This window comes from Pseudorca crassidens, chromosome 15, assembly GCF_039906515.1.
Source record: "Pseudorca crassidens isolate mPseCra1 chromosome 15, mPseCra1.hap1, whole genome shotgun sequence".
Classification (NCBI taxonomy): Eukaryota; Metazoa; Chordata; class Mammalia; order Artiodactyla; family Delphinidae; genus Pseudorca; species Pseudorca crassidens.
The window spans coordinates 36,664,373-36,690,325 of NC_090310.1; the positions used below are offsets into that span (position 1 = coordinate 36,664,373).

Genomic DNA, 25,953 nt, shown 5'->3' on the forward strand with positions numbered 1-25,953 from the left:
TTGTCCCCCAGTCCTGACCACAGCCTGCAACAGCACCTGGGGGTCCTGGCTTGGGCACTGGGCCCAGCGGGTCTGCAGCCAGGTCAGGGTTGACCGGCTCGGTCTGCAGTGTGCAGCCAAGGTCGGGCTCAGGCAGGCACTTGGGAAAGTTGGTGGAATGAGTGAGCCTCTAAGAGGCCCCCTGTTAGGAGCCCAGAGTGGCGGCCAGCAGTGATCTCTCCCTCCCCCAGCAGCCTGGGCCCTAGCCACCCTCACCTGGCTGGGCCCCCAGGCCATGGCCCATGCCCTGTCCTGGAGAGGAAAAGCCATATGTGAGCAGTGGATTGGGGGAGGACTTGGGATGGGGACAAGGACAGGGATGGACAGGGACAGAATTAAGATGGTGGGACGGAAGGGCAGGGTCTCTGTCTCACCTGGTTTCTGAGGTTTCATGCCCCCTCCTAAGCCTGGGGAAAGAAGAACTGAGCCACATGCAATGTGGACCCCTCCCAGCCCTTATTCTCCCCCAAGAAATCAAGTTTCTGCCCTCCCCCTCCCTCCTTTCTAGGACCCCAGGTGCCCTCACCTGGCTGGGCTCCAACTCCTGGGAAGGCCCCAGCTCCTAGCCCATTCCTGCTGCTGAGTCCTGGGGAGACAGAGCAGGAGTGAGTAAGGGGAGCAGGGGTGGGGGTGGAGGGACGATGGGGGGCAGAGGACAGGGACATAGGGACAGGGTGGGGCTCACCAGGCTTTTGAGGTTTCACGCTCCCTCCAATTCCTGAGAAAGAGACGGAGACTCGGTGAGGGAGCCTAGAGCTCCTGTGAACCCCGAACCCAAGCACGTGCCTCCAGCTCCTCCCACCCCTCCCCTACCTGGTCCCTGGCCATTCTGAGCCACGGGGCCTGTGGAGAGGAGGAGGGTAGAGGCTGGAGCCCAGCCAGTGCTGGGTGGGCCCACACCTCCTGTGGTGTCCTCACCCCACAACCTTTGTGCCCCCCAAAAGTTATTCCCCTGGAGCATGCCCAGAGAGGGGACTGGAAGTCTGGAAGAGCCTCCCCAAGACCACAGCTCAAGCCAGAGGAGTGGCAGCAGCGGCTAACGAAGGGAGCAGTCCCTGGGAGGGTGGCAGAGTGGCAGGGCTGGGGACAGGGTGAGAGGGCTCCCCCGCACCTGGTTTCTGAGGTCTTATGCCCCCTCCCAGCCCTGGGGAGTGACAGAGAGATTGACACTGACCCCTACCAGCCCCTCTCCTAAGAGTGTGGGCCAGGACCCTGAACCCCGCTTGCCTGCCCCTCCCTGAAGCCCCCTGGCTGGAAAAGCACCAATGCTGAATCCATTTCTGCTCCCAAATCCTGGGGACACAGAGGTGGCACTGTTGGCTGTGGGCTGGCAGGTTGGAGCAGGCAGAAGGGGCCAGGATAGAAATGGGTGGGGAGAGTGCCAAGATGGGCAGGGCAGGGCTCACCTGGCTTCGGAGGTTTCATGCCCCCTCCCAGGCTGAGCCCCTGCCCTCCCCCCAGAACGCAACTCTCTCTGGGTTCCCTGATTCCAGCTCTGTTCACGTCTTCCCCCTCCCTGGACCACAGGGTGGTGCCCCAGGTGCCCTCACCTGCCTGGGCTCCCGGCCCTGGGAAGTCACCAGCTCCCAGCCCATTTCCATATCCTGGGGAGACAGAGCCAGAGGGAAGGATGGGGGGAGGGGCTGGGGCTTCAAAGGGCAGGTAGATGGAGAGGTGGGCAGAGGGGCGGTCATGGAGCAGGTCTCACCTGGCTTCTGGGGTTTCACCCCCCTTCAAAAGCCTGGGGAGAGAGATGCAGTAGATGAGGGCACCCCAGGGAACCAGCCTCTTCCTGGGGTTCCATGAGCTGAGGGCTAAGGTGGGGGCATTTGTGGTCCCAGCTGAGGTAGGGGTGGAGCAGGGGTGCCCTTGGTCTCCATTCCCCAAACCAGACAACTGGAACAGTTTTGGTCTTTCCCTTTGCCTCCAGTGAGTCACCAGTTGTGCCCTGAGGGAGCCTGGGGGAAGACCCAGTGGTATCCTCCCCACCCCTCATATCCAAACCCATCTTTTTCCCGGAACCTCCTCACCTGGCTGGGTGGCAGCACCTGGGAAGGCCCTGACTCCCAGCCCATTCCCGTTCCTAAACTCTGGAGAGACACCTGGGGACACAGGGCAGGAGAGGGTAAGGGAGAGGGGCAGAGAGATGAGGAGAGACAGGTAGGGCGAGGCTCACCGGACTTCTGGGGTTTCACGACCCCTCCAATGCCTGAGAGGGGGATGGGGGTCAACTGAGGGTCTCAGGAGACCCCATGTCAGGGGTGCCCCTAGAATCCTGGCCCCACCTCCACCTGTTCCCTAGCCATTGGGAGCTGGAGGACCTGTGGGGAGAGGAAGCCATGAACTGGGTGGGTTTGGGGTGAGGGTGCAGGACCCTTGGACCCCACCAGAAACAGCAAACTTGAAGGCTCTCTGTCTGTCCCTTCACCCCCTGGAATCATTCACAAATCCTGCCCTCTGCTCCGAGGCCTGGGAGTGAGCAGGGGGATGGGCAATGCCCAGCTCCACCACTCACCTGGCTGGGCTTCTAGCCCATGCCCAGTGCGGAATCCTGGGAGAAGAGATAGAGGTGAGGGGTGTGAGAGAAGGTGGGGAGACAGAGAGAGAGCCAGGGCCAAGCAGGGCCCACCTGGCTTCTGAGGTTAAACACCCTCTCGGAAGCCTGGGGGAGACCCAGTGAGCCGGTGAGAGACCCAGGACACCCTCCACCCCATAGCCATTCTGAGCCAGGGCCTGTGGGAACTCAGCTCCAGTCCATTCTTCCCAAGAAGGGTGGGGGACACAGGAGGGGCCCTGGCTCCTGGGAGCTCACTCCCCTTCCTTCCTTCTTTTGGCTCTGTGCTGGCCCAGGGCCTCGCAGTGAGCCGGGCTTGCCCGCCCTGGAGTTGGGTTCTGTGGGCAACTGGGGAACAAGCAGGGACAGGAAAGAGTTGTACCCCCGAGGCGTGTACATGGTGAGACAACAGAACCGCCTTGGTGGATTCCTAGGGCAGGGGAGCGGTATGTAGGAGGGAAAGGACAAGGCCTGCAGGAAGGGTGGTGGGCGGGCTTCTCCACCCAGGGCTGGGGTGGGGGGGGGGAAAGTGCAGCAGTGTGGTCCTTAAGTGTTTCTGAGATGGCTGTCTCCCCCAGACCCAAATCCCATTTGCCCATGCCTTACCTGCTCCTAGACCACTGCGGGGGCCATAGCCTGTGGGGGAAACAGGAAGTTGAGCCTGGGGGGCAGGAGGGGCCAGGAGCTGGGTGCCCTGCTCTTATTCCGAGGACACAGAACTGCTCCGCCCGCCACCCCTCAGCCAGCTTTACCTGATGGATAGCCATTCAAGCCTCCTAAGCCTGTGGGGTCAGGAAGAGAGGGTGACTTAGGAGGCAGCAAAGAGCTGAATCTGGATGCTCCCTGCAAAGCAAGAGAGCACACCCCCGTCTCTGGGCCTCAGGTGCCCTGGGGTCACTGGAGGGTGAGCAGACTGGTGGCAGGGGCAGGAGAAGTGGAAGAGTCCCTGGTATGGAGGGAGGCGTCTGGGCCATACCCCTGGGAGCAGATCCCCCTGTACCCTCTTCCAGGGGCAGTTGCACTTCTGGCCTCCATTCTTACTTGAACTCCTCCCTTCCTGGAAATCCCATCCTCGTCCCCCAGCCCCGAAGTCTCTCTCCTGCAGCTTAGGTGTGTCAGGTCTCAGGAGGAAGCCCCTCTCCCACCTGTAGGGCCCCACAGGTCCCTGGAGGGAAGACCTTTCCGGACACCCCACCCCTGGCCCCGCCCCAACTCGCCTTGTCTCCTCCCTTCCTGTCCTACCTCCACGCCTTTGCCTTGTGTCACTGCTAGCGATGTCCTTCCCCTTTCCTGTCGCAATCTGCCCCACCCCCACCCCGCAAAACCAACTCCAGGCCTTCCTCCAGCCCTGATGTTCTCACACCCAGGGTTGAGATTCTGCCCCATCTCAACTCAGTTCCAAGGGTGCGAGCTGTCTGTTTCTCACACTTGAGCTGACGTGAACAAGGTCACCTGCCAGGAAGACACGGATGACCCTGTGTTCTCCTGGGCCCCAGATCTGGATCCCAGAGCAGGGAACATCTGGGGTGCTCCCCCAGAGAACTCCCAGACCCCTGCGAGGGGAAGACCAGGCCCTCTTCCTTGACCCCAGAGCCTGGAGGATCCACTTACCTTTCCCCAGGCTAGGAGACAATGGAGGTAGCCCTAGGGGAGGAAGGGGGGTCCTGACTCAGGGCAGGGACCCCAGGCATCTATCCCCCAGTCTCCCAAAGCCCTGCCCAGCCCAGATTCACAGACCCTCCCCTCCTTCTCTCTGGAGCCCCAGCATCTGGCCCAATGCTCTACCTACACTCCAAGCCCCAACTTCAGCTGCCCAGACCCGTCAGCAGCCCTGCTGCCTGCCCTCACAGCCTTGCAGGCTTTCAGAAGTCAAGCAGAGCAGGAAAAGGGTGGAGGGGAAGGCCCAGGTGCTCATGATGAGGGCAGAGTGAGAGGACACCCACGTTTTGGGCCTTTAAACACCTCTGCTATGTGGGGGCCCACATCCACTTCCCCCCACTGTGAGTAGCAGAGGCTCCGCTGGGCTGGCAGACCCCAGGGGGCAGCCCCCGCCCGCCCCCTCAGGCCTCTTCCCTGCTCACCCCTCATCCATCATGGGTGCTGACAGCCGGGACAGGCCCCCACCTAGCCCCCCAGGCTCCTCCACCCCTGTCAGGGACTGGGGCCCTGGCGCCAGGCCTGGAGGGCTCAGCTGCTCCCCCCAGCAGCTGGAGAGGGCAGGCAGGCACCCCAGGCCCAGCCTAAACACAGCTGGGGGTGGGGGTGGGGGTGAGCCAGGCCCAGAAATGTGGGCGTGGCTGGCAGGGGAGGCTCTGAATGAGTTACTATGTTACAGGAAGGAGACAGTATTACAGAGGCAAGTGGCCAGGGGACAGTGTAGCAGACTGTATCAGGACTGTATCACTGTATCCCACAGGCAGGCGTGTCCACGAGAGGAGCTGGGCTATTAACCCATCTAACCCTGGAGACCGCAGTGATCACACCAGGAGACAGCCCTTTGACCCCAACTGAGTCTGGGCTTGCAAGAGTGGGACTGAGCCTCCCTTCCATGAAGGATGGTGACACACAGGGATGGGTCACCCCATGTTCAGCCTGTCCAAGAGTCCCTGCTGTTTCTTGAAGGCTCAGCCAGGGTCCACCTGCTGCACAAGTCCCTCCCAGCTTCACCTCCATCTCCTGCTCTGCTCCATCTGCACTGACTCTAACTTTAGGGACAGAATCTGGGGGAGGGGGAGCTGCTTAGGGTGAGGTGGGGGCAGGAGTACAAAAAGGGTACCTGGAGGTTAGTAAGCACTCTCCATTCCTCAGGTGGGCGGATGAGCCTGGAGCTGGGGCCTGGGCGCAGGGAGCTTGGTGGGGAGCCGAGCACGGGAGACCCAGAGAGGTAGGCCTGGGAAATGCCAGGAGTTGGGGCCTGGACCCCAGCCCAGGTAGAGGGCTGAGGGGGTGGCTTGAGGGGCCTTTAGCACAGCTGCATGTTCAGAAGATGTCTGACCCGCAGGTGCCTGGCCTCCCTTCAACTGGCCTCCCCCAAATTCCCACCCTGGCAGGTGGTGCTGTTGTGAGCAGTTGGCAGGGAGCCTACTGACACGGGCTGTGCCATTTTAGGCGATGCGCTCCTTGGGCCTCCAACTTGCACTTCCGACACCTCAGCTGTCACCTTGCCCTGGGCTCCCAGCTCTGGCGCCTCAAAGTTGCTCCTCTATTCGGAGGCTGGGCCATGTCCCCTCACACCTAGGGGCAAAAGGTAGCCCAGGACCTAGCTCCATCAGGGGCTCTCTCAACCCACTCTAAGTGGTCCATGTGCTCTCAGGCTGTCCTGCCAGGGTGGGGCTGGGGGTAAGCTGAGGGGACTGGCCTTGCCGGGGGTCGGGGTGGTGGCATTGCAGGGGCCGGAGGTGCCCAACTGGGCCAGGCCCTAGTCCTGAGCGGAGTCAGCTGGCCCAAAGCCCCAGACTGGTTGGCATTTTTCACAGGCCCATGCCAGCACCCAGGCAGCCTGGCAGTGGTGGCAGGCACTGGCTTTCCCTCTGGCAGTGGCCAAGCAGGCGCCCAGACTGTACCTCCTGCGAGGCCTCTCCTAGTCTCCCCGCCTGCCTCCTCCTGGGCCAAGCTTCCCTGGCGCCCTGCAGGGTGGGCCATGTGTCTGTGTGTCTGGGTCTGTGCAGGGGGCCCTCAGCTATCCCAGGTCTGAAGCAGACACCTTGGGCCTAGACTGGCGCAAGGTGGGCAGACAGCGAAGTGGCATCTGAGGTAACAGGGGCTGCTGCTGCCTAGAAGTGTGTGGATGAGCAGAGGGCGGAGGCCTGTGTACTGCCCGGCCTCAAATCCCAGCCCCGCTGCTTAGTTGTAAAATCTGTGCCAAGTCCCTTCTCTCTGCCTCTGTTTCCCCATCTGCAAAATGGGGTGAGAAGTAGCTCCCCCATTTTAGAGGAGAGTGAACAGACTCAGGAAAGTGGGATTTCTGCTCAAGCTCCCAGCCAGATGGAGCTGGTATGTGAACCCGATCTGCATCTGAACCCAGCGCCCAGTCGGCTAATCATAGGCCACTTGGTCACCGTCCGTGAGTGGGCCAGGGAGCCGGTGCCTGTGGCCATGGGGCAGAGCAGGTGGTCTGGCAGGAAAGCCCTCCCCAGGGAACCTGAGTGGACCATCCCAGCTGCCCCCGGCTGTCAGGAGTGGTTGAGGCCAGGGGCCACCCCTGAGCCCTTCCCAGCAGCCAGTAAAGGTCCAGCCTCCAGGACTCCAGGTCTTGGCTACCTGCCAGGTGGGGCAGGAGGTGGGCCTGTGGGGTGCTGTGCTGGGGTGCCTGGCTGAGGGGACCCAGCTCGAACAGAGGGGTCTTGTTCACGGGTGGGTCTGTGCGGGGGAGGTGGGTGCCCCAGGCACAGTCACATCACATGTGCTCTCATGTGAGTGTGCTCCCAGGGTGCAGGCCCTCCTGTGGGAAGCGAGCAGCAAGGGTGCAGCCCAGCGTGTGTGTGTGGGGGGGGGGGGCAGAGGGGGAGGTGCTGGTGACTTCAGCCCAGATCCCTGTATTGGCCACCTCTAGGACACCTCTGTCACCCCCAAGCACGTGCACTGTGCAAAGCTGACTTCTATTAACTCCCTCTCCTACCTGTCAGATTTTTTTTTTTTTTTTTTAATGTGGTACGCGGGCCTCTCACTGTTGTGGCCTCTCCCGTTGCGGAGCACAGGCTCCAGACGCGCAGGCTCAGCGGCCATGGCTCATGGGCCCAGCCGCTCCTGGGCACGAACCCGTGTCCCCTGCATCGGCAGGCGAACTCTCAACCACTGCGCCACCAGGGAAGCCCTCAGATTATTTTTTTAAAAAAACCTATGCCAGGGACTTCCCTGGTGGTCCAGTTGTTAAAACTCAGCACGTTCACAGCCTATGGGCCCGGGTTCAATCCCTGGTTGGGGAACTAAGATCCTACAAGCTGTGCAGCATGGCCAAAACCAACAAACAAAACTTATGCCATTGCAAAGTGTGCACAAGACAGAAACATACAGTATAATAAGTACCTATAAAGCACAGAGGTCAAGAAATAGAACACAGCCAGCTCCCCAGAAGTGTCCATCACAATCGCTTCTTTCCTGTTAGGGTAGCCATGTTTGCACATGTGGCCGTCTTTTCCTCGTCTTTCTTTCTTTCTTGTTAATTTATTTACTTACTTATTTATTTATTTTTGGCTGCATTGGGTCTTCGTTGTTGCTCGTGGGCTTCCTCTAGTTGTGGAGAGCAGGGGCTACTCTTTGTTGTGGTCCGCGGGCTTCTCATTGCGGTGGCTTCTCTTGTTGCAGAGCACGGGCTTTAGAAGCGTGGGCTTCAGTAGTTGTGGCTCACATGTTCTAGAGTGCAGGCTCAGTAGTTGTGGCACACGGGCTTAGTTGCTCCACGGCATGTGGGATCTTTCCGGACCAGGGCTCGAACCTGTGTCCCCAGCATTGGCAGGAGGATTCTTAACCACTGCGCCACCAGGGAAGTCCCTTGCCTTTCTAAAGTCACATTAGTCCAATTTTGTGGCCCCATCCCTGGTGAGTGGTGAATGCGGTCTTGGCGGGCCCGCGGTGCTATTTCTGTGACAGGTCACACGGGGGCGCGCTGTTCAAGCTGGCTATCACCTGGATGTGCGGCCAGGACCCGGGGAGTCCAGAGCCTGGGCAGGGGTTGGGGGGCTTCCTCCTGGACCGAGCCTCTGCCAAGTGCTCTGGTCTCAAACCTGTGACCCCCCCAGGTGGGTGCAGAGGTCCTGGGTCTGAGTCTTCTCCAGGGGCCTCCTTTAGGTCCAGGCAGGTGCTTTAAGAACTGCAAAACACTATATGCACGAGGGAGTGTTACTATTATTATTAAAAAGTGAGTAAGTTCCTACTGTGTGCTTGACCCTGTCCTTTATTCACATGCACTTTCTCATTTACTGCTCATACACCCCAAGGAGGAATGAACTATTATTATTATCCTCATTTTACAAATGTGGAAACAGGCCCAGAGACATAAAGCAACTTGCCCATGATTGCACAGCTTCTGTGTGGCAGAGTTGGGTTAGAGCCTTAAATTCCCTGACTCCATGGTCGATGCTCTTACCTGCTATCTGTACTTAACTTTATATTAAAGCATGTTTGTGAATTTAAAAATTATTATTTTAAAATTTATTTATTTTATTTATTATTTGTTTTTGGCTGTGTTGGGTCTTTGTTGCTGCACACAGGCTTTCTCTAGTTGCGGCGAGTGGGGGCTACTCTTTGTTGCAGTGCACGGACTCTAGGCGCATGGGCTTCAGTAGTTGCGGCACACAGGCTCAGTAGTTGTGGCTCATGGGCTCTAGGGCTCAGGCTCAGTAGTTGTGGCGCATGGGCTTAGCTGCTCCACGGCATGTGGGATCTTCCCAGACCAGGGCTCAAACCCGTGTCCTCTGCATTGGCAGGTGGATTCTTAACCACTGTGCCACAAGGGAAGTCCCTAAAAAATTATTTTTTAAGTCATTGTGAATTAGACGTTCGGACCTGAGCCCAGGACTCCCAGAGATGGGACTGGCAGCTGGAGAGGGGCTTGCCTGCTCCCTGGGTCTCCTGGGGACAAGCCTGGGGTCTTTAACAAGGATTCAGCCTGAGTGACAGGGGCTGGCCCGTGGCTACCAGATATGCTAATGCAAAGAAGGGCACACGGAGGGGGTGCTGCAGCCCCCAGAAAAGCTCTGGGTCTTGGGCCTAACCCAGGATTCCAGGCCCTCCAGCACTGGTCCATGCAGTGGAGAGTGTTCCCTGAAGGTATAAGCACCACAGTGAACTGGGAGCCCTGCAGTCCATGACCTTTCAGAGACTTGGGGAGACAGATGATCAACAAATAAACTGATAGACGATAGAATTTCAGATAGAGATAAATGCTATATGAAAATAAGGTGGGGGACTGCCCTGGTGACGCAGCAGTTAAGAATCCGCCTGCCAATGCAGGGAACACGGGTTCCAGCCCTGGTCCGGGAAGATCCCACATGCTGTGGAGCAACTAAGCCCATGAGCCACAACTACTGAGCCTGCGTGCCACAACTACTGTAGCCCACGCACCTAGAGCCTGTGCTCTGCAACAAGAGAAGCCATGGCAGTGAGAATCCCAAGCAAGGAAGAGTAGCCCCCGCTCGCTGCAACTAGAGAAAGCTCACGCACAGCAACAAAGGCCCAGTGCGCCAAAAATACATAAATAAATAAAATTTTTAAAAAAAAGAAGAAAAGAAGGTGGGAAAGGAGACGTGATGAGATGGGGAGCTTTCTAGGGAGGGTGGCCTGGAAGAGTGACTCCCCTCGATCCTGTTAAACAGATAAAAAGTCCCCTCCGATGGAGGAAGAAGCAACCCCCCTGCTAAGAAATTTAAGGGGATCATGCTATTTGAACCTCCAGCTCGGTGAAGGAAGCATAATCAGCTCCGCTTTTACAGGAGAGGAGACTAGTCTGAAGCTCAGAAAGGCCGTTTCAGCCAGGAAGGGGCTGAGGGAGGTTTGAGCTGTGCTTAAGTCTCAGATCCAAAGAATGGGAATGGCTGCCTCGGAGGTGGCCGAGGCCTGGAGACAGGGAGGCTTCCTGGAAAAGGAAGAATTTTCTGGTTCACGAAGCCGCGCGTTCCGCAGGTGGGGAGAGAGAGAGAGAGAGAGAGAGAGAGAGAGAGTGTGTGTGTGTGTGTGTGTGTGTGTGTGTGTGTGTGTGTGTTCCCCACCGCATCCCCAGTGCGGCAGCGACTTCCTGTGCAGCCCCAAGTGACCGCCTCTTGGGGCTACACCTCCGGGGCGAAACGCAGTGACCATTCCCTTTATAGATGCGAAAACTAAGGCAGCCCAGCGAGGGCCGTGGGTGCCGGCACCTGGGTCTGGAGGTCGGTCGACGCCCGGAGGTCGTTCGGGGTCCTGGGAACCAGGCGGGAGTACCCAAGAGCAGGCTCAGACCCAGTGTGGCGCCTCAGCCTCTAGGTGGCACCGCGTAGCCACACCCGACCTGGGCCAGCACAGAGAAGGTTTCGCGCCTGCGCAGTGAGAGCGCTCGGCTGCGGAGCCGGCGGGGCGGGGTCGGAGGCGCGCACGCAGGGACGTTGGGGCGGAGCCCCAGCAGGCTGTGCGCCTCTGACAGGCTGCACCGGGGGTAAGAGGCGTTCCTGGGCGGGGCCTCGAGGCCGGTTTGGAATTTTTGGCGCGAGCCGTGTCCGCGCGCGTTCACGGGCCGTTCCCCCTCCGGAGAATCCTCCCGCCCTGGCTTGGGGAGCGGTGGGCCGAAGACCCCGGACCGCTCCGAGAGCTCCTGTGCCCTCCGCCGACCCGGAATCTGGGACCTTGCTGAGCTGCGTCCCGCCCTCCCGCCCCAGGTGAGCCCATACCCGGCCCTGAAGGTTCTCGGGCGGGATCGCCCTCTCCTCCCTTCTACCTTCCTCGCGAGCAACTCCTTGCCCCCTGACAGTCCTTCCCCGGATCTGCCTCACCCCCAACCCCTCCCGCCTCCTTCCTCACCTCTCCGACAGCCCCACCCCTCCCTGGGCCAGCCCTGCCGCGGGCGGCTCCGCCCACTTCCCCTCTAGCGGCTCCTGCCCCTAGACGGTCCTTGCCCTCCTCCTTTCCCGGCCTCCCTCTTTTTCTGGGAGCCCCCTTCCACAGCGACTGCTCCCCCTTTACTCGTCCCTTCCCAGGAAAAGCCCCCACCGACCTTCCATCTACAGCCCCTCCCCCGTGACAGCTGGTCTGCTCAACTTTATTCGCCAGGGTTTCCCCACGCCCGCGGAGGTGAATCAGCTGTGGCCCTGACCAGGAGGAACTCACAGTCTAGTGTGATAGACCGTGGTCAGCAGATGTGTCCTGCCCAGTGAGAGGGTGAGGCCCCTGAAAGCTGCAGAGCTCATCCCGGCCTGGCTTCTGCTCAGGGCCACCCTGGATTCACCGGGAGCCCCTGCTTCTCCTCCCTCCCCATCCCACCCCCAAAGCTGTTTGGCCATGCCAATGGTGCTAGAACGTAAGTGACATTGGGATGATCTGAGAATTGGTTTAAGATACAGGTGCCCAATGTCCCTGAATGTGATATGGCTGGGCCCGGAGGCTCTACTTCTAACCAACACCCTAGGGGTTCCTGACACCCTGGTCCCTCACTTTGAGAAACTCTGGGATGGGATTCCTGAGATGCATAGAGGCAGAGGGAGGGTACCCACAGGCTGTAGGGTGAGTCTTCCCATGCAGGCCCCTGTGGGGTCCCTCCCCTCATGCCTCACTTTCCTAGGCACTGGAGAGTACCCTTCAGATGACTGCTCCCTCCAGTTTCAGTCACTGACTCACCCCCTGCTAAGTATGGAATCTTTTGATACACTGTGGCTCCACTCAAAATTGGACTTCTCTCCTTTTTTCGTCTTGTTATTCTTTCAATTATAACATTATAGCAACACAGTAGCCCTCTTTGCTCCAATACAAAAGTCACTTACACCCGTGGGACCACTGTATTTTGTGTGTTCTTTCAATTACTACTCAGAGCGTTATTTATTATATATTATTTATTATATAACAGTTACTGAGGGATCTGCATGCCAGACACTAGACTAAGGCTTCCATGAAGTTAGCATTACAGGTCCACAAACCCCTGAGGCCAGGTGTGTTTCAGAATTCAAAATGTCTCCCATTTTAGAAAGCTAATAGGGTACGTGTAACATTTATATGTAACACCATCCATTCATGGGTCTGGGACATCATTTCATAATCAAACACATTAATATTTCTGTCAAGAAATATATTATTATTTTACACTTAGAGGGAAGAATAGGCCAGGTCAGATTTTTCTGCTAAATGAGGTTTGCATGTAGATATCCAGTTGTCCCAGCACCATTTGTTGAGAAGACTGTTTTATTTCTGCTCAATTGTTTTGGCACCCTTGTCAAAATCAATTGACTATAAATGTGAGGGTTTATTTCTGAACTCTCAATTCTATTTCGTTGATCTTCATGTCTATCCTTATGTGAGTACCACACTGTTTTGATTACTGTAGCTTTGTAGTAAGTTTTTTTAATTAATTCATTTATTTATTTTTATTCATTTATTTTTGGCTTTGTTGGGTCTTCATTGCTGTGTGCGGGCTTTCTCTAGTTGTGACAGGGGGGCTACTTTTCATTGTGGTGCGCAGGCTTCTCACTGCAGTGGATTCTGTTGTTGCGGAGCGTGGGCTCTAGGCGCACAGGCTTCAGTAGTTGTGGCATGTGGGCTCCAGAGCACAGGCTCAGTAGTTGTGGTGCACGGGCTTCATGTGGGATCTTCCCCGGACCAGGGATCGAACCCGTGTCCCCTGCATTGGTAGGCGGATTCTTAACCACTGCGCCACCAGGGGAGTCCCGCTTTGTAGTAAGTTTTAAAATGGGGAAGTGTGAGTCCTCCGACTTTGTTTTGACTCTTTTGGGTCCTGTTAATTTCCATATGATTTTTAGGATCAGTTTGCCAATTTCTGTAAAGAAGCTACCTGGGATTCTGATAGTGATTGTGCTGAGTCTGTAGATCAATTTGGAGAGTATTATCATTTTATTTATATTGTCTTTGGATCTATGAACATATAATGCCTTTCCATTTATTTAGATCATCTTTAATTTCTTAAAGAAATTGGGGGAAGAAAGAAAAGCAAGTGTATATGTATAATTGTTTTACATTGACCTTCTTTTTTACCATTTCTGGTTCTCTTCATTTGTTCCTGTGGGTTTGAGTTACCATCTGGTGTCATTTTCTAGTCCAATATAATTTTGTTCCCACACACTTAAATCTTTGTGCTGTTATTTGCAAGTATATTACATTTCTATATATTATATGCCCAACAATACAGTTACATACATAGTTTATACAGTTGCTTTTTAAATCAGTTAAAAGAAGAAAGGAGAAAAATATGCATTTATACTGTCTTTTATATTACATAATTACCTTTACTGGTGCTCTTCCTTTTTTTCATGTATGTTTGAATTACTGTTTGGGATCACATTGTTTCAGCTTGAAGAACTTCCTTTAGTTTTCCTTGTAAAGCAGGTCTGCTAGCAATGCATTCTTTCTGTTTTTGTTTATCTGGGAATCTCTTTTTTGCCTTTATTTATTTTATTTATTATTTTTTTTGCAGTATGAGGGCCTCTCACTGCTGTGGCCTCTCCTGTTGCGGAGCACAGGCTCCGGACACGCAGGCTCAGGGGCCATGGCTCATGGGCCCAGCCGCTCCACGGCACGTGGGATCTTCCCAGACCAGGGCACGAACCCGCGTCCCGTGCATCGGCAGGCAGACTCTCAACCACTGCGCCACCAGGGACGCCCTCTTTATTGCCTTTATTTTTGAAAGATAGTTTCATTGGATATAGGATTCTTGGTTGACAAATTTTCTCCCTAGTGCTTGAATATGTCATCCCACTTCCTTCTGGCCTCCATTGTTTCTTTTGAGAAGTTAACAGTTAATCTTATGGGGGGGGCTTGTCAGTGATGAGTCATTTTCTCTTGCTCCTCTCAAGATTTTCCCCTTGTTTTTGGTTTTCAGCAGTTTTAATATGGTGTGTCTGTGTGTGGATCTCTGCATTTATCCTACTTGAAGTTCATTGAGCTTCTTGGCTATGTTAATATTTTTTAAATCACATTTGGGAAGTTTTAATCCATACTTTTCCAGCTCCTTCTCTTCTCTCCTCTGGTGTACCCATCATGCATATGTTGATTCACTTAATGCTGTCCTAACATTTCTCTGAGATTTGGTTCCCTTTTCTTTGTCTGTATTTCAGATTGCATAATTTCTATCAAACTATCTTCAAGTTCACTGATTATTTCTTCTGCAAGTTCAAATCTATTGTTGAACCCCTCCAGTGAATTTTTTCATTTCAGTGACATTGTACTTTTCAACTATGCATTTGGTTCTTTTATAATTTCTATCTCATTATTGATATTCTCTATTTAATGAGATGTTGTCATTGTGTTTCCTTTACTTCTTCAAGTGTGGTTTCCTTTGGTTCTTTGTACATATTTATAGTGGCTACTGTGAAGTCTGTCTGTTAAATCTGACATCTGGTCTCTCTTACAGGGAGTTTTTGCTGTATGTTTTTTTTCCTGTGTATGGGTCACACTCTCCTGCGTCTTTGCATATCTTGTAATTTTTCTTTGACATTTTAGATAGTATGTTGTAGCAACTGTGAATATTGGTTCCTCACCCTACCCCTGGGGGCTTGGGATTGTTTTTGCTTGTTTAAAGTGGCTGGACCACTGTAGTGATGTCTCTTTCCTAAACAATGTGAAGCCTTTGACTTTGCTCCTCAGAGGGCCCAGCCTTGGGCATGTGCACAGTCACCCTGGGACACTAGTGGTTTTAGGGGGGCTCTGTTTGTCTTCTCCCTGATCATACCCAGCTGTCAGGCCCCACCAATTGCTGGATGATTGCTCTGTTGTTTTTGACAATGCCCTGGAACATCAATTGCTCCATAGACTGATCCAGTCAAATTTGGGCTTTAAAGGGGTAGCTTTTTTTTTTTTTTTTTTTTTTTTTTTGGCTGCGTTGGGTCTTTGTTGCTGCGTGTGGGCTTTCTCTAGCTGTGGTGAGCGGGGGCTACACTTTGTTGCGGTGCTTGGGCTTCTCATTGCCGTGGCTTCTCTCATTGTGGAGCACAGGCTCTAGGTGCATGGGCTTCAGTAGTTGTGGTGCATGTGGGATCTTCCCCGGACTAGGGCTCGAACCCATGTCCCCTGTATTGGCAGGCAGATTCTTAACCACTGTGCCACCAGGGAAGTCCCTAAAGGGGTAGCTTTGGAGTTCAGTGTTTAAGGTTTGTTCTAACCTCAGGAAGCCTCTTCTTAGCTGTCTCTTTCCCCAGTTCTCTCTGGTAAACTAGTTGTCCTGTGGTTCACTTGTAGTGCAAATGGAGGTATCGGCCTCCTCCTAATTGCTTAGTACCAAAACCTCCACTGATTTTGAGAGGGCCTTTAGGCTTGAACTTCTCACACTCTACTTCTAATCAAGTCACATTTTTGCAGGGAGAGCTTTGGAGCTCTCTGTTTCATGACCTGCCTCTCCCCGGGCAGAATCTCCTGAGCCACAGCTCTGGAGCTGGGGACAGGGACAGTGGTGCCTGTCTCTCTGAGTAGGGGCTGGTGAAAGGAGGAAGCCCCCAGCCTCTCTGCTACACTCAGCTGAAATTTAGCCTCTGCTACATGGAGCTGGAAGCGAAACCCCACTAACTGAGTTTTAGCACCTTAACTACGAAAAAGGAAGCAAGAAAGAAATTTGAAATTCAGACTTTCTTCTTTTTTTTTTTTTTTTTTTGCGGTACGCGGGCCTCTCACTGTTGTGGCCTCTCCCGTTGCGGAGCACAGGCTCCGGACGCGCAGTCTCAGCTACCATGGCTCACAGGCCTAGCCGCTCCACGTCATGTGGGATCTTCCCGGACTGGGGCACAAACTCGTGTCCCCTGCAGCAGCAGGCGGACTCTCAACCACTGCGCCACCAGGGAAGCCCTTTTTTTTTTTTTCAATATATAAATTTATTTATTTATTTATTTTTGGCTGCATTGGGTCTTCGTTGCTGCACGCGGGCTTTCTTTAGTTGCATCGAGCGGGGGCTGCTCTTCATTGCAGTGCACGGGCTTCTCACTGAGGTGGCTTCTCTTGTGGAGCACGGGCTCTAGGTGCGCGGGCTTCAATAGTTGTGGCACATGGGCTTAGTTGCTCCGCAGCATGTGGGATCTTCCCAGACCAGGGATCAAACCCATGTCCCTTGCATTGGCAGGTGAATTTTTAAGCACTGTGCCACCAGGGAAGCCCTAGACTTTCTTTTTTCCTTTGGAATTGGAGATAAAGGATAGCAGACCTGTGTTAATATTTCTACCTTACAGTCTTGGAAGAGGTTGGATTTTTTTTTTTTCTGGTTGCACCAGGTCTTAGTTGCGGCCAGAAGCCTCCTTAGTTGTGGCATGCAAACTCTTAGTTGTGGCATGCATGTGGGATCTAGTTCCCTGACCAGCGATTGAACCCGGGCCCCCTGTGTTGGGAGTGCGGAATCTTAACCATTGTGCCACCAGGGAAGTCCCTGGATTTTTTCTTTTTAAGTTTTAATTTTTATTTATTTAGTTTTTTGGCCATGTTTTATTTATTTGTTTGTTTGTTTGTTTGCCATGCCACCCTGCTTGCGGTATGTTAGTTCCCCAACCAGGGATTGAATCCTGGGTCATGGCAGTGAAAGTGCCGAGTCCTAACCACAGGACCGCCAGGGAATTCCCCAAGGTGGGATATTTTAGGGCCAAACAAGGCAGAGATGTGCACACAGGTATGGTCTGGCTCCAGAACATGCCTTGGTTTAACCTCTGCTGGACTGTGGGAACCTCCAGGACACGACCCTGTGGTTTTCAGTCTATGTGTCTCTAACCCCCAGGGTGCAGGTGGCCACCTGCAGGCGTGCATACATTTGTATACCTTTTTCCACCAGGTGCTTGTTGTGCCCACCGCCTCCATGCCTAAAGCAGAGTGTGTGTGTGTGGCGTAGACTCGGCTCTCTTCTGCAGCCTCTTTGGGGCCATAGGACCAGGTGCTGTTTTGAGTGACACACTGTTCTGAACTCTGGGGGCTCCTGTGCTGGACATGCCTGTGCCCGAAGAGGGCACCCCGCCACCCCTGAGTGGCACCCCCGTCCCGGTCCCAGCCTACTTCCGCCATGCAGAACCTGGCTTCTCCCTCAAGAGGTCTCGGGGTCTCAGTCGGAGCCTCCCACCCCGGCCCCCTGCCAAGGGCAGCATCCCCATCAGCCGCCTCTTCCCTCCTCGGACCCCAGGCTGGCACCAGCCCCAGCCCCGGCGGGTGTCGTTCCAAGGCCGAGCCTCCGAGCCCCTGCAGAGCCCCGGGTATGACCCGAGCCGGCCGGAGTCCTTCTTCCAGCAGAGTTTCCACAGGCTCGGCCGCCTGGGCCACGGCTCTTATGGAGAGGTCTTCAAGGTGAGTCAGTGACAGCTCCCCAGGCCTGTCTGGGGTAACCCCCTGCCGCCTCGCCACCCTGGCTGGGATGGGACAGTGTCCTGGGAAGCCTGTTCCCCTCCTTTCCCCTGACGGCCCACCTCTTGGGCTGGCAGGCTCCCCTCAGTGCTGGACTTGGCCGCTTTCTCATAACCCCACATGCAGGCCCCTCTGAGGCCCCCTCAGTACACACTCTCCCCTTGTCCAGAGCCTGGCACGCCTTGCGATGGCTCCCACCTGCCACCTCCTCCTGCCTGGTGCCAGCCGTGTGGGGGTCTTGGCAAGCTCCACAAGGCCCCGGAGCCAGGCCACCTCCCGCCCCCAGTGCAGTGCCCACCCCACCTCCCTCCTGCTGCAAGCACTCAGGCGACACCTCCATGCCACGTTTTGTTTCTTAAAATATATTTTCCAATCATGTATATTTCCTCTAAAATGGTAGTTTTCCTTACACAAATACTACATGAAGACAATTTTGTTAAAAAGTACAGAGGCCCCTAGGTCAGGGGAAACCACGGTGATTCTCAGGTGGGCGTTCTTCCTTCCAGACTTTTCTCTGTAATTCTCTGGAATTGACCAGATAGAAACAAACCCATCTCATATGCTGCATGGCAGACCACACTGCCCGTGCTGCTCTGTAGGCAGCTTTTTTACTTAACGCATTCTCCTGGGCTTGTACTTAGAGGTCTGCCCTGTCTCTTCTTTCGCTGGGTCTCCAGCAAACCAGCACCTGGGGTGGAGGTTTGTCCAGCTTTGCTCTTGCACACGTGGGGGTCACTCTAAGGTAGCTGCCATGCCATACCTTCCGCACACGTGAAATCTTAACAGAATCATCTGGGTTGTCCTCCTGAGTGGTTGTTCCCCCTTGCTTCCAGGTGCGCTCCAAGGAAGACGGCCGGCTCTATGCCGTGAAGCGCTGCATGTCACCTTTCCGGGGCCCCAAGGACCGGGCCCGCAAGTTGGCCGAGGTCGGCGGCCATGAGAAGGTGGGGCAGCACCCATGCTGCGTGCGGCTGGAGCAAGCCTGGGAGGAGGGCGGCATCCTATACCTGCAGACAGAGCTGTGTGGGCCCAGCCTACAGCAGCACTGTGAGGCCTGGGGCGCCAGCCTGCCCGAGGCCCAGGTCTGGGGCTACCTGCGGGACATCCTGCTGGCCCTGGCCCACCTGCACAGCCAAGGCCTGGTCCACCTTGACGTCAAGCCCTCCAATATCTTCCTGGGGCCCCGGGACCGCTGCAAGCTGGGTGACTTTGGGCTGCTGGTGGAGCTGGGTGCATCCGGAGCTAGCGAGGCCCAGGAGGGAGACCCTCGCTACATGGCCCCCGAGCTGCTTCAAGGCGCTTATGGGACAGCGGCAGATGTGTTCAGGTAGGGCTCGACGTGGGAGGCTCTTCCTGGTGGGCGGGGGAGTGGTCAGCAGAGGGTCACCATCCTAGCCCAAAGTCAGGAAGACTTGCTGGGAGATGCTTCCCCAAGGGGTTGGGGGTCCCGCCCTCTAGTTGAGAGGGGTCTGGAGAGTTAAGCTAATCAGAGAACCCTCTGGAGCCACTTTACCTGATTCACTTGTCTCTTCACTCATCTCACCACACCTCCAAGGGAGGGACTATTATTACTCCATTCACAGGGGAATTGGGCACAGCAGGTTAGGGGACTTTCCCCCAGTCCACAGTGAGCAGGTGGGGCTGGGCCTGGACCAGGCGCTGGGTTCCAAGGTCCATGCTGGTCACCACTGCTCTGCTTCTGACAGTAGCATCCAGTCACATCAACAGGATGATGAGAACATCACTGTTAACAACAGCGACCAGAGTGCCAGTCCTGTTGGGGCGGGGTGGGGGGGTAGGTGGTGTGTGAGCTACGCTGGGCCCGGGGTCTGTGCTCCATGATATAGTCCCCATCATCAGCCCTGCCGAGACCTTCTTAGGGCCCCCAGCGCCTCCTTCCCCACCTCCCTGGCTCATGGTGGAAGATAGCATCCCTTTCCTACCCTTCTTCTTGGGGGTAGCCTGGGGCTCTGGGTTCTGTGTCTCGAAGTCAACCCTGCCCCTCTTCTGTCCCTGTCCCTCCCAGCCTGGGTCTCACCATCCTGGAGGTGGCGTGCAACATGGAGCTGCCCCATGGTGGGGAGGGCTGGCAGCAGCTGCGCCAGGGCTACCTGCCCCCTGAGTTCACTGCTGGTGAGTGGGAGGAGAGGATTGGAGGGGATGCACTGCCACAGGGAGGGCAGGCTCTCATGGGGGGTGGCTGGTGGCAAGGGACTGCCAGGCTCAAGGCCCCATCACCTCTGATGTGGCCCTGCCCCGGGGACAGGCCTGTCTTCTGAGCTGCGTTCTGTCCTCACCATGATGCTGGAACCTGACCCCAAGCTGCGGGCCACAGCCGAGGCCCTGCTGGCCCTGCCCATGCTCAGGCAGCCGCGGCCCTGGACCGTCCTGTGGTACATGGCTGCCGAGGCCCTCAGTCGAGGGTGGGCCCTGTGGCAGGTAAGCCAGGGAAGGTGATGGGCGGCCCTGCTCTGTTCCTTGGCCCAGGGTCTACCTAGCCTCCCTCGGCCCCCTGTCCCCACAGGCCCTGCTTTCCCTGCTATGCTGGCTCTGGCACGGGTTGGCACACCCTGCCAGCTGGCTGCAGCCCCTGGGTCCGCCGGCCACCCCACCTGGCTCGCCGCCCTGCAGCCTCCTCCTGGACAGCAGCCTCGCCAGCAACTGGGATGACGACAGCATAGGGTGGGTGAGGACTCTGGGCAGGCGGCTGGGAGTTGGGGGAGACGGGCCGTCAGCATGGCCAAACCCCATGCCCGAGGCCCAGGCCCCAGCCCCACGGGAATTAGTAGTGAACCGGCATTCCTCCCACAAACCTGGCCCCCATCAAACGCCGGGAAGGAAACCAAGGCTGGTGGGGGTGCGGCCTGGCCTAGTTTGAATGCAGTTGTTTCTTCTAATCTCAGTGTGTGGACCAGGGGCCGTACGGAGCAGGGCGAACTGGCAACCTCACAGTGAGGGTGCTGCCATGCTGGGGAGCAGCACAGGGGCCACAGCACCTGCTGGGAAAGGCAGGCGGTGCAGCCCCCACCCCCCAGAGGCTGCCAATACCCAAGGGCAAGGTGTTATCCTTCCTCTTAGGGCGCAAAACCCCCAGAGCCTGGTGAGCTCCCGCCCTGGGAGGAATTCCTTAGTCCCACGTGCCTGGTGGCCAAGTGAGAGGCTGTAATTAAGAAACTACTGCAAAGGAAACTACAAGCTCAGGGCAGACAGTTCTCAGAAGGAATCACGCCATTAACCCCTTCCTTACGAGAATGTCACCCCATTGCCATGGGGGCGCTTTATAGCAGGCAAAGTGCCAGATGAGCTTCAGATACCACAAGGTCATTTCAAAGTCAGCTCAGTCAGAGCCCATGTGTTCTGAAAAGGGACAGAGGTGGCATTTGAGTGTGGTCAGGTAGACTTTAGAAGTTGTCAGAGTGTTCTTTCAATGTCCACCAATGCCCATTGTCCGAGAATGGCACCTGCCTGTGTCAGGCAGGAGCTCGGAGCCCGCACAGGGTCAGGATTGGTGTTGCTGCTCCCACCCAGCCGTGGCCTCCTCCCTTCCCCTCAACACCCTGCTTGTCTTGCCTACCCCCCGCAGGCCCTCACTCTCTCCAGAGGCCATCCTGGCCAGTGCTGCCGGGAGCACCTCCACCCCCTGCAGTGGCTCCCCTGCCTCCCGGGGCAGGTACACGCTGAGGTGAGCGGGCCCAGGGTCCCAGGGGGTGGGAGGGGGCAGCTTTTGGATCCTGAGAGTCATTTCTCTTTCTTCTCTCCCCCTAGGGATTCTCTGGACCTAAGTGACATTGACTCAGAGCCTCCACAGGGCACCTTCCCCGCCTTTGAGCCTCGGAACCTCCTCAGCCTGTTTGAGGACTCACTGGGCCCAACCTGAGCCCACAGGCCCAGGCTCGGCACTTTTAACCTCTTAGCCCCTTCCCTCCATCCTCCTGGAGGCTGGGGTCCATCTGGAAACTCCAGTGGTCCCTTCTGCCTGGCCGTGTCTAATAAAAGGTATTTGAATCTTGGGAGTACCCAAGCTTGCTTGCATGGCAACACGGCGCTTACTGACGTTGCCCAGGGTCTGAGGCCCCTGCGACGGCCCAAGGTTGAGCTCTGCTGCAAGGCCCCAAGCCCCAGGCTGGCAGATTGGAGCTGGGAGTCACCCACTGTGTGGAGCAAAGATTTCCTGAGCAGGCATGTCCCTGCTGGGCAGGTCAAGCTTTCAGAGCACTCAAGGTGGAGGGTGCCCTCAGTCCAGTGGGGCTTGGGTCCGGGGCCATTCAGCTCTTTACATCTCTGTGCCAGTTGCTTGGAAAAAGCAGCAGCCACCACCCTCCTGCCCCTAGGTCCTGGGATAAGAGGCTAGTCCTATTGTCCAGACCCCTCATTCCAGTCTCTGGACAGCAGGGAGAACGGGCTGCTGGGAGGGCCAGCATGCAGGGTGGACAGACAGAGGGCAGGAGGCTGGGCTAGGCAGCTGTGAGGTGCCTTATGTGAGGGTCAGGGTGGGTGATGGCTCTGGGCTGGCAGGATCCCAACTGTCCCTTTGGCCCAAACCTCACAGGTCACAGAGGGTAAAAACAGGCCCAGAGAAGGGAAGGTTTCCTTTCAGCCTATAAGTCCCGTGGAAGAAGGCAGGAAGGGGAAGTGGAGATCCAACGTGTGAGTAAAAGAGGCTAGTCCACAGGGAAGAATGGATGAACAGACGAGGGCTCCCCGCTAGGAAGTCCCATTTGCTGGAAGCATCCAGGGAGCCAGCATGGTGCTGTTGGCCCTAGAAGACTGTGAGTAGGCCGGCATGGCGGGCGGGAGGTGGCTCAGTCCAGGGGGCAGATGTGCCGGGCGGCCCAGAGCAGGTCAGGCACGACGCCAGCGTGCAGCTGGAGGATGGAGCCCACGCTGAGCAGGTGCATGATCTGGTGTGAGTTACCCCAGTAGTCGAAGCGGCCCGGTCCCCAGCGCTCTGGCAGGCGGGCCACGTTCACCAGCCCCCCAAGCAGTGCCAGTGCATCCATGCGCAGGTAGCAGCGCAGGGAGCCTGGAGCCCCAGAGCCCAGCCCCACTCCCCGGGCCCCAAACATCAGGAGGCGGGCGCCAGCCTGCCAGCCAAAAGCGCGGAGCCGGCTACTGGTGGAGGGGGCGGTGAGGGCCCGCCAGCCTGCCACACCCGACAACACGGTGTAGGCCACCAGGGCAGCTGGGCGCAGCCAGGGCCTGCAGGCCAGGGTGCAGTGGATGATGGGCAGGGCCCCTGCACAGAGGAGAGAGGCAGGAGAGGGCACATCAGTCTGGGGATCCACCTGCCCTTGTCCCTTTTTTTTTTTCTTCCAGTTTCCCTGATACCTGCCCTTTCTATCTCAGGCTCATGTGAGTGTACCCAACCCCCAGCTCCCATCCTTCAAGCCCTCCGCCCCCCACCCCATCCCTTGGCTCACCGAGGGTGTTGACGAGGCAGACCCCGCACATATCCAGGGCAAGGAGCCGAGTGTACACAGGGCTGCCCCCTTTGTGGCACATGAAGAGGTGATAGAGCACAGAGCCTGCAGGGGGTGCCAGGCAGGCTACACAGTGTGTGCCCCACAGCCAGCCATCCTTGCCCAGCTGACCCCAGGGCAAGGTCATGGGCAGCAGCACCAGGAAGCCCAGCAGGGCCAGCCCTGGGGGAGGGAGACAGTTTTCCATCAGACAGCTTCAGCAGTGAGGACAAGTCATGTCCTCAATGAGGCCACACGCTAGAGGGATGGGAGCAAGACAGGTCCTGACAAGGCTGTTGGCCAACTCTTGGCCGGCCCTGGACAGAGGCAGGCTCTGGGCTTTCGGTAACTTTATTTAGCAGAGCTCACAATAGTTCTGGGAAGGGGAGACCATTATTCCCACTTTATAGGTGAGGAAACTGAGTAACCTGCCCCAGGGAACCCCAGCAAGTAAGCAATGAAGCAGCACAGAGCCCTGGGCAGTCTGACTCCCAAGCTGGTCTCACCCTTGCAGCCACCACACCACTTCCCAGGAAAGCAGGGGGCCCCCACTCCCCAATCTGGCCTAGGTATATATCAGCAGAAGCCAGAGGGGGCATGATCTCAAGGTGAGTTCTGAATCCGACATGTAGGCAATGACAACAGATCCCAGGGCCACTTATCTTGCTCCTGCCAATCCCTATGTCCTCTCCTCTCCAGAAGGGACCAGACAGATGGAGGCTGTGGGCCTTTTTGTCCACCAGAGCAGGTGAGGCCAGGCAGGGCAGGGGGCTGAAAGAACCCTGTTCCATCTTCTACCCAGGCACCTTTTCAGGGAGTTCCAGTCCTCCCAGTCCAGGTCTTCAGAACCATTCCTACCACTTCCTGCAGGCACTTTGGCATTGCCCTCACATGGGTCAAAGGTCGGCACTGGCAGGCTGTGGCCGCTGACTGCCCACTCTTGGCAGGGTCTAGCCAGGCCACAGTCCCCCTGGGGGCAGGTACCAAGGCTGGTCCCAGCGCACTCAGGGCACCTCTATCCACCCGGGTAGGCCAAGGACGGGCAGGGCTGTGTCAGCACAGTTCCGCGGGGCCGCGGAGGAGGGGCCCGGGGCGGGGTCGGAGGGGGGGAGGAGCCGCCACCAGGCGGAGCCCGGCGGCTGGGCTGCTATGGGCGGGCGGGGGCTGCAGGGCGGCCGGGGCCTAGCTTCTCCTCCTGGGCCCCTCCTCGCCAAAGTCAACACCCATCTCCGGGACGGGTGTTGGCGGTAGAGGGTGCCAGGGCGCAGGGATTACGAAGCAGCCGGAAACCAGATTCCTTATTCCCAGGGCTCAGAGGGATTAAGCGGATTCGGTCTCCGACTCTGCTTCCCTCGCCTGCCCCGGGGGCCCCGCCGGGGGAGCAGACGCGGGCAGCGACGATCGGCACAATGGCAGCTTTGTCACCACGGCTCCTGGCCGTGCCAGGGCCGGGGCAGCCCAGGACCTGGGCGCTGGGGCTCTCCTCGGCCTTCGGGCCCCCGGTCCGGCGCGGGCAGGGCTGCCGCGGATGGGGGATGAGGGGCGCGGCTCACCGTGCGTGTAGATGTTGCCCAGCTCGTTGTGCATGTAGAAGAGGCTACGCAGGCAGCCCGAGCCGCTGCTGGCCGGCCGGTAGCCGGTGAGCACGAACTTGTTGAACTGCAGGTGCGGCGGCGAGCTGGCCCAGTCCAGCAGGCGCGGCCCGGCCAGGAACGCCATGGCCCGGCCGGGCGAAGTCGGTCCGCGCTCCTCTTGCCCCCGGGTCTCCTCAGCGGGCCAACAGCACCCGGAGCCTCATCCCTGCGCCCGCCCACCTCCCAGTGCTCGGTCCGCGCACGCGCTGGTCCGGGGGGGTCCCGGCCCGTGCCCCGCTGCGCACGCGCGGGCCCCGCGACCCCACGCCTGGGCGGAGGCCGGGGACGCACAGGAATCCGGGGACGCACAGGAATCCGGAGCGCAGTGCGGCTGGCAGGCGCTGTGCAGGGACAGCTCGCGGCGGCTGCTGTGGCGGCGGCAGCGGCCAGTAGTCTCTGGGCTGCCGGGAGGACGGGCGCGGCCGGACGCGGGAGGGGACGCCAGGCTCCGCCCCAGCTGCTCGCCCCCGCCATCCCGTCAGGGTTTCGCGCTCTGGGCTCCTGACGTCGCGGCTGCGAGGGCCAATGGGCGCGGCCGACTGGGAGGTTCCTCCCGGCAGCCGCCCAGACCTTCAGCGTCTTAGCATAATATATGCGGTCCCAGTCTTATTTGCATGGGGTTCCTGTTAGATTGGGACCCGACTTTCTGGGTCCCGGTGGCTCGCGTTCCCTTGCAGTTTGCGCCCGGGCTTTTCGCGCTACCGCCAGGTTGACTCACCCTTGGGCCTTCACCCTCCCGGGCACAGCCCCTCCACCCTGCAGCACCCCACAGCCCGGTCTCTGTCCAAGGTGCTGCCGACCCGGGATTTTCGGACGGGCCAGGTCTAGAGCCGGCGCGCCCCTACTCCACGGGTGATATCTCCACTCGCCCGACTTCCCCGGAGCGCAGCAAGGCGTGCCGAGATGCCCGGGCCTCTAGGGGTGTGCCTGACGTGCTCGGAGCCCTCCAGTGAGGCCCTGCCCTTCGGGCCAGGCTTCTTCGAGCTTGGTCTGGGCCAAAGTCGCTCACTGTTCAAGCCAAAGGCGCATCTTCGGCCCCGCCCAGGACGGGCAGGAAACGGAGAGGGAGAGAGGGCAGGAGGCCAGGGAAGAAAGTTCGGTCCCCACCAGGGTTCATCCTAAATCAGGTCTACGAAGGCATCCCTTCTTCTGCTTAACCCTGCTGACAACCGGCCTCCACCTCCTCCCCTTCTCCAGGACCCCGCCCACTCATCCTTCCGCCTCCGCGGTTCCTCTGCATTCCAGGCTGCTACATGAAACTCTTTGCGATGAACGC

The 25,953-nt window shown here is 57.5% G+C and overlaps 2 protein-coding genes and 1 long non-coding RNA gene across 5 annotated transcripts; 1 reads left to right on the plus strand and 2 right to left on the minus strand.

The window, feature by feature from the left end:
- Positions 1–564: 564 nt before the first annotated feature.
- On the minus strand, positions 565–3,438 carry LOC137206376 (uncharacterized). The gene is made up of 7 exons (XR_010934632.1): positions 3,346–3,438; positions 3,200–3,229; positions 2,070–2,141; positions 1,748–1,780; positions 1,590–1,643; positions 725–757; positions 565–625 (listed from the first exon to the last, which is right to left on the minus strand). It is a non-coding gene; the product is annotated as an uncharacterized lncRNA (long non-coding RNA).
- Positions 3,439–10,778: 7,340 nt separating this feature from the next.
- Positions 10,779–21,487, plus strand: PKMYT1 (protein kinase, membrane associated tyrosine/threonine 1). 2 transcript variants are annotated; one of them, XM_067706888.1, is made up of 9 exons: positions 10,779–10,938; positions 11,330–11,437; positions 17,025–17,527; positions 18,418–18,911; positions 19,611–19,717; positions 19,851–20,023; positions 20,109–20,266; positions 21,168–21,266; positions 21,350–21,487. In XM_067706888.1, exons 3-9 carry the CDS (start codon positions 17,177–17,179, stop codon positions 21,459–21,461), a joined length of 1,494 nt encoding a protein of 497 aa, XP_067562989.1. In that variant the 5' UTR covers positions 10,779–10,938; positions 11,330–11,437; positions 17,025–17,176; the 3' UTR covers positions 21,462–21,487. The 2 variants fall into 2 exon arrangements, with proteins under 2 accessions (XP_067562989.1, XP_067562990.1); XM_067706889.1 differs by lacking the exons at positions 10,779–10,938; positions 11,330–11,437 and adding an exon at positions 11,444–11,576.
- Positions 17,931–25,813, minus strand: PAQR4 (progestin and adipoQ receptor family member 4). Of its 2 annotated transcripts, XM_067706890.1 has the most exons (3): positions 24,597–25,809; positions 23,005–23,226; positions 17,931–22,820 (listed from the first exon to the last, which is right to left on the minus strand). In XM_067706890.1, the coding sequence occupies exons 1-3, from the start codon at positions 24,760–24,762 to the stop codon at positions 22,387–22,389; spliced, it is 822 nt and encodes a 273-aa protein (XP_067562991.1). In that variant the 5' UTR covers positions 24,763–25,809; the 3' UTR covers positions 17,931–22,386. The 2 variants fall into 2 exon arrangements, with proteins under 2 accessions (XP_067562991.1, XP_067562992.1); XM_067706891.1 differs by lacking the exon at positions 23,005–23,226 and having other exon boundaries at positions 24,597–25,813.
- Positions 25,814–25,953: the final 140 nt, after the last annotated feature.

Bases quoted from the DNA above. Each gene is read 5' to 3' on its own strand.
- PKMYT1 (XM_067706888.1), top strand. From the start codon at position 17,177: ATGCCTGTGCCCGAAGAGGGCACCCCGCCACCCCTGAGTGGCACCCCC. The intron at 18,912-19,610 runs GTAGGGCTCGAC...TGTCCCTCCCAG, and splicing joins ACAGCGGCAGATGTGTTCAG to CCTGGGTCTCACCATCCTGG. The intron at 20,024-20,108 runs GTAAGCCAGGGA...CTGTCCCCACAG, and splicing joins GAGGGTGGGCCCTGTGGCAG to GCCCTGCTTTCCCTGCTATG.
- PAQR4 (XM_067706890.1), bottom strand. From the start codon at position 24,762: ATGGCGTTCCTGGCCGGGCCGCGCCTGCTGGACTGGGCCAGCTCGCCG. The intron at 23,227-24,596 runs GTGAGCCGCGCC...TCCCTCCCCCAG, and splicing joins GGGCAACATCTACACGCACG to GGCTGGCCCTGCTGGGCTTC. The intron at 22,821-23,004 runs GTGAGCCAAGGG...TCCTCTGTGCAG, and splicing joins CTGCCTCGTCAACACCCTCG to GGGCCCTGCCCATCATCCAC.